The 11,909-nt window shown below is 43.1% G+C and overlaps 1 protein-coding gene across 1 annotated transcript in view; it reads right to left on the reverse strand.

Annotated features, from left to right (window-relative positions):
- Positions 1-8,264: 8,264 nt before the first annotated feature.
- The window catches only part of CAMSAP1 (calmodulin regulated spectrin-associated protein 1), a gene marked incomplete at its 5' end in the record, with an annotated part of 15,739 nt that continues 12,094 nt past the window's right edge, over positions 8,265-11,909 (reverse strand). Inside the window, 6 exons of the mRNA XM_009074700.1 lie at positions 8,265-8,787; positions 9,701-9,819; positions 10,041-10,156; positions 10,482-10,584; positions 10,672-10,880; positions 11,188-11,324. Coding sequence (XP_009072948.1) covers positions 8,485-8,787; positions 9,701-9,819; positions 10,041-10,156; positions 10,482-10,584; positions 10,672-10,880; positions 11,188-11,324 — 987 coding nt within the window. The remainder of the gene's footprint in view (positions 8,788-9,700; positions 9,820-10,040; positions 10,157-10,481; positions 10,585-10,671; positions 10,881-11,187; positions 11,325-11,909) is intronic.

The following is an 11,909-nucleotide window of genomic DNA, read 5'->3' on the forward strand; positions in this document are numbered from 1 at the left end:
GCCCCTTGTCCCACACCTTCACCTGCAGCAGATGTGCACGAATGTACCTGACCCCCAGGGCCTGGTGGCAGCAGAGACACCAGATGTGTTTCCCATCTTTTTGCACACACTACAGCATTGCCATGGGAAGGGTTTAGTTGACTGCCAAGTGAATAACCAAGTCATTAACTTTATACACTTTGCTGTTCACATCTTCAAACTCCAATGTGCTTTTTTTTTCAACAAGAAGGCTGTAAAGCACAACATAAAATGCCATCAGCACTGCACCTGCTGCCAGCTGAATGGTTTATTGCCATTAACATCCACCCTGTGCTCCCCAGGACACCCCCAAACAATGTTTACAAAAAAAAAAAAAAAAAGAGGAAAACACACCAAAACCTGTTTAAAAGGACAGTTTTAAACAGTTGGGGAGATGGCCCAGGGTGGCCCCAGCCCATGGGAGGAATGGGGATGCCTGGGGTAGTACTGGTGTCACCTGGAGAAGGTGTTGAGAGAGACCTGCTGTGCCTGGGTGGGGTTTGGGCTCTATTTTTGGTTTTTATTGTTGTTTTTTCCTGAGGTGCCTCCACGAGGTGATGCCAAATCCAGGGCTTGGAGAGGCACCACAGGTAAAAGCAATGAGCCCAACCCTCCTGCTCTGCTACACCATGGGCACAAACACCACTGTCTCTATTGCTTTTTGGGGCTGTTCTCTTGGATTTCTCTTCAATTATTAATTGCCTCTCTTTGGCTAAGGCAGACACATGTTTTATTCATTTCTGTTTGTAACTTTGCATGCCAAATGAGAAGAGAAGGTGTAGGTTAAAAGTGATTGCAGTACAAAAAGCACATGTTGGTTCTGTGGTAGTTCAAAGCCTGAAGATGCTCAGATCACCCTAAAGATGCCTCATCAAGTGTTAATATGTTTAATTGTCTACATTTCAGACAGAGCCTTTTCCAAACCCTTTCAAGGGAGAGTGGGCCAAAGCAGTATTCCAGGTTTGAAAAGAACCAACCCCAGGCAGTGTAGGTGATGTGGTTATCTGCATGTTTACTCAGAACACACCTCAGAACACACAATTTACAGTGTTGTGTTTTTTTTTTTTTTGTTTGAGTGGGGCACAGGACTGGGTGAGCACAGTGTTGGTGAGTGCAGAGAAGTCAGCACAGCTCCTCAACCGAACTCTCTCATGCCAAGAAACTGAAATTGCTTAGCAAACCTTAAATTCCTTTCCATCTCACACCCCAGAGCTGAGTGGCTGAGTCCAGGGTCACTGTTCCAGAGGCTTCGTTGGCTCTGAAGGCAACATGTGCCACAGCCTTGTGTCCCTCTCCTTCCTCACTGGGCACACACAGCCCTTACTGACCCTCAGTTTGAGGAGATAAACCAACCTCTTAAAATAACCCTCAGTTTTCCTGTACTTGGACAATGCTTCTGCTTGTTCAGTGTATAAATCCTGTATGTAAAGCAGAAGCTCCACAGACAAACCTCCTTTCTATGGTGTACATTTCTAGCAGACATTCTCATGGGAATAGTGTCCCCCAACAACCCCTGTAGATACTCACCTATGGGCAATGCAAGTCTAAGAACCAACCTTTACTTTTTCTAATTCTTTAGACTCAGTTACTAATGTAAAAAACAAAAGCATTTTATTTTTGTAATGGTCCTGGAAACGTTGATGCAGTGAGAAGAGTTGTTTCTGCCTACAAAGGGGCTGGCTGGGAGAGGGGGACAAGGATATTCCCACCAAGTTTGGGGCTAGAGGGAGACAAAGATCTTCCCCCAAGGTTGGGCCCAGCAGCTTCCACAGGGAGAGGAGAATGGGCATTGCTTCCCACTGGCTATAAACTTGGACCAAACCTGATTTTTCTGAGGGAAATAGTTGTGTTCCAATGCAGAGACACACACCAGGCCCTGAGGGGATGCAGAAACAAGGACAATTGGGATGTTTTTGGGGTTTTCCAGCAACGGCTCCAGCGCATGTTACGTGTCCACTAACGGTTTGATAGGCTCAATATGGACTAAATCCATATATCCTGCATTAAACTCAACTATTAAACCAAATGTTACCAGTATATTTATTTCCTCTTATACCCCTTTTTATTTAACCTCTGTAGAACAGGACATTTTTACTCCAAGGTCAGCTCCTGCATGGATTTTTATCAGCAACAGCAGGTGAAAACTCCCATCTTTCCTCTCAGAGACTGAGTTCTGGGAGCTGTTCTGCTGGGGAGAGGGTTTTGTACAATTCTTGTGAAGATGCTTCACATTTCTGTAAAGATAAATGACAATAAAAGAGCTGCATGCAGCAACAGGAGACACTGAGTGCTGGCTGGTTGCTTTCTGGGAGGTGTTTTAAAGTCCAGGGAAAGATGTGGCTTTGGCTGAGGCTCAAAGTCAGAAAATCCAGTCCTGGGACACATGAAAACTTCATTTTTCAACCTCAGCTTTCAAAGCTGTTTGTGCCTGAATGCACAAAGGGCATGGTAAGTGCCTGGGGTGGTGCAGGAGCATTTAGAGATCATTCAATCCATTTCTTTAACCCTAATTTTCTGTGGTTTAGTAAATGCATTCAAGTCTGTGCTCATTCAGCTAAAAGGATTTTTTTTCACTGATGTTGTTCTTCAAAACTTTTCACTGAATGAACAGTTCCCAAGATTTCCAGAACAAAACTTTCATGTCTGAGCCACACACAGAGGTTTTAACTCTGAGAGATCACATGCAAACAGGTGAGCAGAGATTGGTTTTATGAAGCATATTAAGCCAATACTGTAAAAATCTCTGTTTAAATCACACAGAGGGACACAAACAATTCCTTAGGGAAGGGAAGTCAAGGAGTAACAGAAACAGTGAGAAAGCTGGAAGTCACCAAGTCATTTTGCTGCAAACTTTACCCAAATCAAGCCCAGCAGGAAGCAATTCCTGTGCTGCCTTTTGGCTTTAAACATGATAAATCTGTGCCTGGAAACAGCTAAATGACAATTATTACACCCCAAAGGAGATTTCAACACGACCAACATGAATTCTTGCTGTATGGAAACTCATCCCAGGCTGCACCTTCTCCCTCTTCTTCACCTTCTACAGCAACACGTGCAGCGAAGGAAGAGAAAATAACACTGCAAAATGAACAAAAATTCGGTTAAAACTTGGCCCCACTTGAGAAAAATTAGCTCCTAACACTGACAATGTCTTTTGGAAGAGAAAAAAACGTGTTTGGGAAACTATAAGGAAACCAAAACCATGAAGGAAATTCAGTTTTTATAGTGATCCCTGGAAGATAGTCACAAGCAAAAGGCTTTTTTCTTTGGTGAGATTTCCATGGTAATTCTGGGAGGTTTCTGTGCTTCAAACTATTCTTTCAAGTGCCTCATTTGAATTTGAACAAACGCTGCCTACTGAATATTTAATCACCCTGCTGCTCTCCTCACTTTCAGACACTTCCCCAGAGGTTTCTTCTCCCACTACAATAAACAGATGTAATTTCTCTGAGCAGGTTCAGAGGGATGGAGCAGAAAATTGTGACAGGAGTGCAGCACCAAGATGAAAGGAGATTTATATTTAGCACAGACAGGCAGATAAATCCATCCTGTGACTTTACACCAGGAATGTGTGGTGGAACCAGATGAGCTCTAAGGTCCTTCCAACCCAAAACACTCTGGGATTCCATTATTCATAGGAAGATCCAGCATTTTTCCTTGGATGACTTGATTTTATGGACTTTTGAGTCTAATAATCCAAAGCACTTGGACACTGCCTGACTCTGCTGAGCAGTGAGTGCAGCTACACTCTGCAGTTCTTCTATGCAGACCCAAAAAAACCTCCCCAAATTAATGTCCAGTAACTAATTGTCACCCTAACAGCCCAAACCAAGCTTAAACAGAAACCATATTCCTAGTTAAGAGAGTTTAAGTGGTGGGAATAGCATTTTCCTTACAAATTTCTTCTCCAATGCACATGGGAAGCTTGAACTCGTCAACCCTCCCTAAACCCACATCTTCCTACCACAAAGCTCAGAACCAGCAGGGAAATATTTGGTTTGTATAATCATTTTCTATTGACAACGTAGGCAAAGAAAATGAGAAAAATGATTAGTTTTTACTTACAGGATGGTGAGTTCAGTGTCTGAGTGGTGATCTCAAATCCACTGCAAACAGCAATGTGTGCAATGTACTTAGAGCTCATGGTGTGACAGTTCCTCCTGTGTTTGTCCTGTTGGTTTGTGTGAGACAAAGAGACGTAACTATGCAAAAAACCAAGTCAAATTCACTGTTTCCTTAGTTTCTGAGGCATATGAAAGAGGTGGATTAATTAAACATTAGCTTCATAGAATCAACAGGGTTGGAGAAGACCTCCAAGATTATCAAAGTCCAACCCTACTGTGGTTACTAGACCATGACCTCTCACAGCTCTCTGTGGAGTCTCTTAGGATGTCTCACATCAATGTTCTTTGGTTGCTCCAACAAATTAAAGCTCAATACATGATCACTCCTCATCCAGTATACCATAATAACACCAAATAAATTACAGAGCTAAGAGAAATAAACTTTCTCTCCTGTTTTTACCACTCAGGATTCAGATATATAATTAAACCACTGAACATCTGATCAATGTGAGCACAAAAACTCCTGGGTTGGTTTTGGTTTTTTGGCATCTAAAAATAGACTTGAGTGGCCCATAGGAATGTTTCCATTTCAAACTGGTCTGGAGAATGTTCTAAAAAGGTTTGACTTACCAGAAGCACAGACACAACATCTCCCCCAAAATACTTCAGACTTCTCCAGTTCTGCCCATGGAACAGCAGGGGAAAAAAATGGTACCAAAATCTCTCCATAATCTTCCTTCCTGTCCCTTTCTGAGTGGTGTCCTTGGAGAGTGCTGGAACAGCCTCTCCTGAAGTTTGGCACAACCTGAAACACCAAACCCTGTGCCTCACCCCCTCCCCTGCCACCCCCAGCCACCTGCACCTCCCTCAACTGCCCCAAATTAATTACAGTTAAGCCCCTAATTAACTGCAAGCTCGTTAACTGGATAAGCATGGCAGGGGTAATGTCTGTTTTGGTGCTGTATTTAAACAGTGAGTTAAATCAAACAAAGTGAGGGGGTTTGGTGCTCTCTAGGGAGCAGCTCTGAAGGTCTGGGGGGGAAAAGCAAAATTCAAGCCCTGAGAACTCATTCCTGTTACTCTTTATGCTACTGCCCCAAACCATTGGAGTTTTCACTCACTATAACCAGAAATCATCAGTTTCTCCATTCAACTCCCTCTTGCAGTGAGGGCAAAAGAGATTTATTTCCTTGGAGCAGCTCAGTATAGGTGATGTATTATGGGTCTAAAAATCAGTCAGTATTTTCCAAACTCAGATTATTCTTCCCTGAACACTTCCTCTGCCAGAGAACAAGACAAAAATGAGACAAACACATCAACTACAAATACAAACAGCACATGGAAACACACAGACTGATGTATGGAAGGCTGAGGAACAGAAATTGCACTTAAAAAGCACTTTAAAGATGTACATCCTTGAATTTGTTGTGTGTAAGAGGCCAGTAAGGAACTGAGAGGTCAAAGACAGAGGTAGCACTTTCTCCTCCTCCCTAGAAGCGCAACCAGAACCTCTGGGAGCAGCTGGAAGATGTTTTTAGCCCAAGGCAGTTTTTTGAGACAGCTGGGAGGGAACAACCCTGACTCCACCTGATCCTGGTGCAAACTAAACTAACCAGAGTTAAAGCTGCCAAAGGCTGCCAAAGTCCCCAGATGTGGGATCACAGCCCCTGGGACTGAGGTGACTTCCCACCCAATTCCCTGGCAGCATATCTATCTACACTCTGCTCTCCAGGGGCGCTGGAAGGACAAAATCCCATGTTTCAGCAGAGACACGAGCAAAGCAAATGTTAGCACCACTCTCCCCTGACCCCTACCAGATCACCTAACTATTCCTACACAACATGATTTTCAGTCATTAAAAGTGAAGCATTAGGTACAAGGTCTGGAAAACCAGAGACAGAAATCCTCAGCAGACAGAACTCCTCGTGTCACCCAAAAAACAGCACTAACAAAGCCACAGAGTCACAGATCCACAAGCACATTGTCCCCGAGGCTGACAGCAAAAGTGCACACACTGGAGTTGCCATTTGGAATTTGACAAAACCTGTTTAATACCTTGTTCTCCCTTCCATAAATCTCTCCATTTGCCTGCAGTTTTCCCACATTCCCCCACTAATTCCCCCTGTTCTCATACACAAGCTTCTCTCCCTGTGTTCACACTGTACTCCCTGCCAAGAGTAATGTGTGTTTTGATAACTAAAGCTCAAGACTCAAACTAAAACTCCAGATTACCTTCAAGGTAATTTAATCTTTCAGAACATCACCAAAATCCTGTCACTGACTGACTACACAGATCAAAGCAACCCCAGCAGCCACATCCAAGAGTCTGATGGAGCAAATCCTTAAACTACTTCCCAGTTTCCTAGAAGCCTTTTGTTCCAGTTCTTGCACAGGAGAACTAAGCTCTTGGCATGAAGCTATTAGAGCTCCTCCCAGGTGAAGCTTTAAACACAACAGCACATCTTTAAAGCATTATTAGTTCTCTGAGGGGATGGAGTGTCACACCAACAGAAGTACACAAGAAATAAAAAGGAAATCAGTTAATGATTTTTATTAAATTTCAGTGTTTCATAAAATAAATATGGTTTATAATATCAAACAGTGAGAAATAAAGCACAAGCATGGGGAGCATGGTAACAAAAGTTACACTCATGATGGTGTTTAATACTTAGCACTTTAGAAACCATAAAGCCTTTCATTATTTACAAGCAGCAAAAAAACTATCTAACATAATTTACAACTTGCAGCAGCCTAGTCAGGGAGTACTGGAAGGGGAAAAAAAACTGACTGCACTGGAAGACCTTCATTTAGCTCTACCTAGTCAGCACTTCATTCTGTACCCTAATTCCCCCTATGTACATGACTCTCTGTAACTTCCCAAAGTTCCTCAGGACACTGTCTGGGTTCAGAGCTCAGCTCAGCTCGAAGATGGTTGCACTCGAGACACATATTCAAGTAACACTTCAAATAAAAAGTAAACATGTGCAAACCAAAGTTAGACCTCCAGGACGTGCAGGTAGTAGTGTCAAACCCATGTAGCAGGAGCTTGTTAGCAGATTAAATTAGGGAACAGCTACACAAACCTACTTGGAAACCAGTTGGGACCCAAAACTGAGACATGGGGAGGATCCAAACAAACCAAAAAAAAAAAAAAAAGGAACTGCAAATATACCCTGTTACCACAACAAGAATTTAATCTGCTGAAACACAAAGATTTTTAAGGTCATAATTCAAGATTTATTATTTCAACATGAAAAGAAATCCAAAGCCATTCGACTTATTTGGGCTTTTGAAACAAATGCAAATGTCTCTGTTTAAAAATTGCTTTCAAATGAGAAAAAAAAAATCCAACAAATCAATATATATTAATATATCACCCAAAAAATAAAAACCATTGACACACTCTTCATGGTAGAGCATGCTGCTCATTCAGAAGAAGAGACAGGACAAAGGAAGTAGAATTACATTTCATGATGTAATAAAAACATTAAAACCTGTGATCAGTAAGTGCACCGTCGTACAGGAGGAGAGTGCTCAGAGTGGAAATGTTCTATACCTACCAGAATCCACCTTCAGTAAAGCAAACAAGTCTTTAGGACACTACCTGGAACTGAAAGCAGTAAGAACTGTGCTCCATTCAGCTTTGCCTCAAGTTTCAGTCAGGCACATTCCAGCTAGTAGCACCTGTTATGCCTCTTCATGATTGTATTCCAGAGCTCTTTAGGTTAGTAATTTTGCTTAGAAAAAGACTGGCTTTTTGCAATCCTTGCAATGCTTATCCTAACCAGAGACTGCAAGTAAACTCTGTTCTGAGCAGCACAAAGTTGGGGCTTTTGCTTGTTTCTGAGAGCTGGACTGACATTGGCAGTAGATACAGTACAACAACTGACGTATTAAACAGTTCCTCAAAAAAGTCTGCAAGGAAGATTTCCCTAAAGACTGTTTTTTAAAAAAAACCCACAAACCAAACCGAAAGCACTTCAACCCAAGATCTGATTAATCCTCCTACCCAAGTCTGGAGCTTTGCCAACTCTTTAAGAATGACAGGAAAAAGGAGGGAATGAGGTGGAGAGGGACGAGAATTCACTTATTCCCAATTTGTACCGATGAAAAGCTTCAAGTAAAAGGAAATCCACTTGTCAAAGATCTTGCTACATGCACAGTCCCTCGTCAGCCAAAAGCCACAGTAGTTAGCATTGGGTGTAACAGCAGATTATCATCCCTAAAAAACACTGGCAACATTCCTTCATTCCTGACAGCTTCAATCCACAGCCTCTGTTCCAAAGCTTCCTACAAAATGTTCATGGTTCTGCACATTTCATACCAAACTGGAGGAAAATGGTAAACATGTCTTCTTTGCAATCCCAGTCAACAAATCTTCTTCCCAGGAGCCAGCTGGGTGTCATTTCCGAGTCTGACTCTTCTTTGGCACTGCAGGTCTCTTGGCTTGCCACAGGTGGTTGTGGATGGTGAGAGCATCCACACTCACAGACATGGTTTTGGCTGGAATCACGTTAAACTGTTTTCTGTCCGAACTGTACTTATAAAGTTTATCAATCATTTTCTTGGTGATGCTCTTTGGGCCTGTTCCAGTTAGCTTGTAGATCTCCTCTGTGTCAGGGTAGTAGCAGTAAAGTGCTCGGAACTGGCAGCCAGCGTCGCGGAACAGAATGATGTAGTGGTTGGCATCACATTTCTCTAGTTCCTGCAGAGATATGGATTGTTCATAGTAAGAACTCCCATTTTATCACGGAATCATAGAACGCTTTGGGTTGGAAGGACCTTAAAGATCATTCAGTTCCACCTCCTGCAATGGGCAGGGACACCTTCCACTAGCCCAGGTTGCTCCAAGCCCTATCCAACCTGTTCTGGAACACTCCCAGGGATGGAGCAGCCACAGCTTCCCTGAGCATCCTGTGCCAGTGCCTCAGCACCTCACAGGGAAGGATTTCTTCCTAATATCTAATCTAAACTCCTTCATTATTATATGCTGATTGACACTGCAATATTGCCCAGGGAGGTGGTGGAGTCACCAACCCTGGAGGTGTTCAAGAGGCATCTGGATCTGGCACTGGTTTAGGGGTGACAGGTTAATGGTTGGATTTCATGACCTTAAAGCACTCCTCCAACCTTGAGGATTCCACGATTCTATCATGCCAAGCTTTAATCTCTCCCACCTAGCTGAATATGCTGATTGACACTGCAATATTGCCCAGGGAGGTGGTGGAGTCACCAACCCTGGAGGTGTTCAAGAGGCATCTGGATCTGGCACTGGTTTAGGGGTGACAGGTTAATGGTTGGATTTCATGACCTTAAAGCACTCCTCCAACCTTGAGGATTCCACGATTCTATCATGCCAAGCTTTAATCTCTCCCACCTAGCTGAATACTTGGCTTTCAACCCTGGACTAGTAACTGTGATTTTCACTCCTTTATAAACTCACAGGTTCACTCTAAACACAGGATCATGTTTTCCACAATCCCAGACAGCCATGGGAAATAAAGACTCCTCAACACAGGCACTTTAGGAAATGGGATTCACCACAGCACAGCAGTGGCATTATGAAATGAGCATTCCAGACCTGTTTTATGGAGTGCACCACTAATTTGTATGCTTACCTCTAATATTGAATTCTTATGTGGTTCATTTACTTTTCCAGCAAGACAACAGTGAGATATAGCATTGTGAATAATAGGCTTGTTGGATTTGCTGCTGGGCTCCTTAAATAATTTGGGACCTAAGGAAGATAAACAAGTGAAAATTAATGTTCAGAAATGTAGGGCAAAATTCATTCAAAGTGGAAAAATAAACCAAACCCTGTTATTTTTCTAGAATGACTTTCAGGGATGTTAAACAGAACAAAATACACCTGACCTCATCTCAAAAACAACAACCTGTCACATCAAACACACCACAGGGTTTTCTGACCTGGAACTCATAACAAACTCAAACAGGCACCTGTGTATTCTGCCACAGAAGCAATAGAAGATGCTGTGGAAGCATTCTCCCAATCCCTCTCCGTGTTCCTGCTGGGATTCCTGCTCAGAATGGGTAAGGATTCCATTGACTCAACTCTGGGAGGGAAATAAACACAAAATTACATGCCAAGATTTTGGTTTTCCCCCCTCTAATCTCATATAAATCCACCAACTCCGAGGCCTGCGTGCTGTTCTCCCTTATCCTCCCCCAGAACAGTCAGGTTCTCCCTGCAAGACTCTGTGACTCCTTTGGAGAAAACAAAACACAACTGCAAGTTTGTACAGAACACTGGAGCTGGCAGCCACGGAAAAGAGATGAAGGCACCAACTGCTCCTGTGCCTCTGTGCCACGGAGCTGAAGCTCAACAGTATCCCACCCCACATCCACCCACCCCAGCAGCCCGAGGAGGCCGCGCCGTACCTCTGCGATGGAGTGCCACCAGAGTGAACACTTTCAGGTTCAGTTGTTGCTGCTGAGGCCAAGGACAGACTGGAACCAGACTGAGCACTGCTCAAATTATCAGCTACAAAGCACAAGAGAAAATGTCAGACACATTTTTGTTACAGCAGATTTGCAGACTCAGTGAGGGCAAACAAATCCCGATTCTTACGTGTGGAAGAACACTTTGTCCCTGAATCACTGTAAGATTCTTCACGATGGACTGACTTTGGCCTGGGCTTTTTGGGCTTTGATTTGGGCTTCCCAAGCCCTTGCTCCTCCAAAATTTGCTGCTGTTTTTTCCTTAGATATTCTTGCTTGATAAGTTCTCTCCGAGCCTTCTCCTCCTCTTTCCGTATCCGGTCCTCCTCAGCTTTGCGACTGCAAAGCAAACACAACACTCTATTCAACATGGAAGAGTCTCAGAGAATCCCAGGATCGATTAGGCTGGAAAAGACCTCTGAGATCATCAAGTCCAACCCATGACCTAACATCACCATGTCAGCCAGACCATGGCACTGAGTGCCACGTCCAGTCTGTCCTTAAACACCCCCAGGGATGGTGACTCCACCACCTCCTGTGCAGCACATTCCAAGATCTAATCACCCTTTCTGAGAAAAATTTCTTCCTAAAGAAGAATTTCCTCATCTTCAAAATAAAAAGAAACATTCTTTTCTACTATCCATACCGAGCTTCATCTCTTTTCTGTTCCACTTCAGCCTCCAGCTGCTGTTTCCTGATCCGAGCCTCCTCGGCTTTGCGCTGCTGTTTCAGCAGTAATGCTGCACGTTTTTTTGCCAGCTCATCCTCTGCTTTCTGTTCATCCTGCAAAATCCAAAAGGATGGAGAGTTTTAAAGAACAGAAGACAACACATGAAGCTGCACATCACGAGGTTGCTGAGGATTCCAGGAAGATTTGAGGTAATTCTTTTTGGAGGTCTTTTATGTTTTTAGAAGTGATGAGTGTAAATCAGAACCTTTTATTGCTCAAACAAAATTTAAGGACAGTTTAGTGATCCCTAAAATCTGTGAGAAGAACAATAAGGTGCTCATCTTACCCTGACTTGTTTTTAGGCATGTTTAAACATCACAAAACCTTCTAGAGCAACTACCACGTGGGCCAGGATGGAGAGTACAAATAACCCAAACACAGTGATAACCCGTGAGTCAGTCAAAATTCATCACGCTATAAAAAACCTGAGATCTCCCTGCATGAGAAATTAAAATGAAGTATCACCATGTCAGCACATCTGAGGTATTGACAATAATCACTGCTAGGCACAAATTAAGACACTGAATGTTCTGAGTACAGTTCTGACTTCAGTGCAAGGAGGAGACACATTAGTTAAACCAATCAACAGCCAACCCAACAACATAAGAACTAAAATTCCAACAGCTTAACAACAACTC

Source organism: Acanthisitta chloris, unplaced genomic scaffold, assembly GCF_000695815.1.
Source record: "Acanthisitta chloris isolate BGI_N310 unplaced genomic scaffold, ASM69581v1 scaffold2535, whole genome shotgun sequence".
NCBI classification, from domain to species: domain Eukaryota; kingdom Metazoa; phylum Chordata; class Aves; order Passeriformes; family Acanthisittidae; genus Acanthisitta; species Acanthisitta chloris.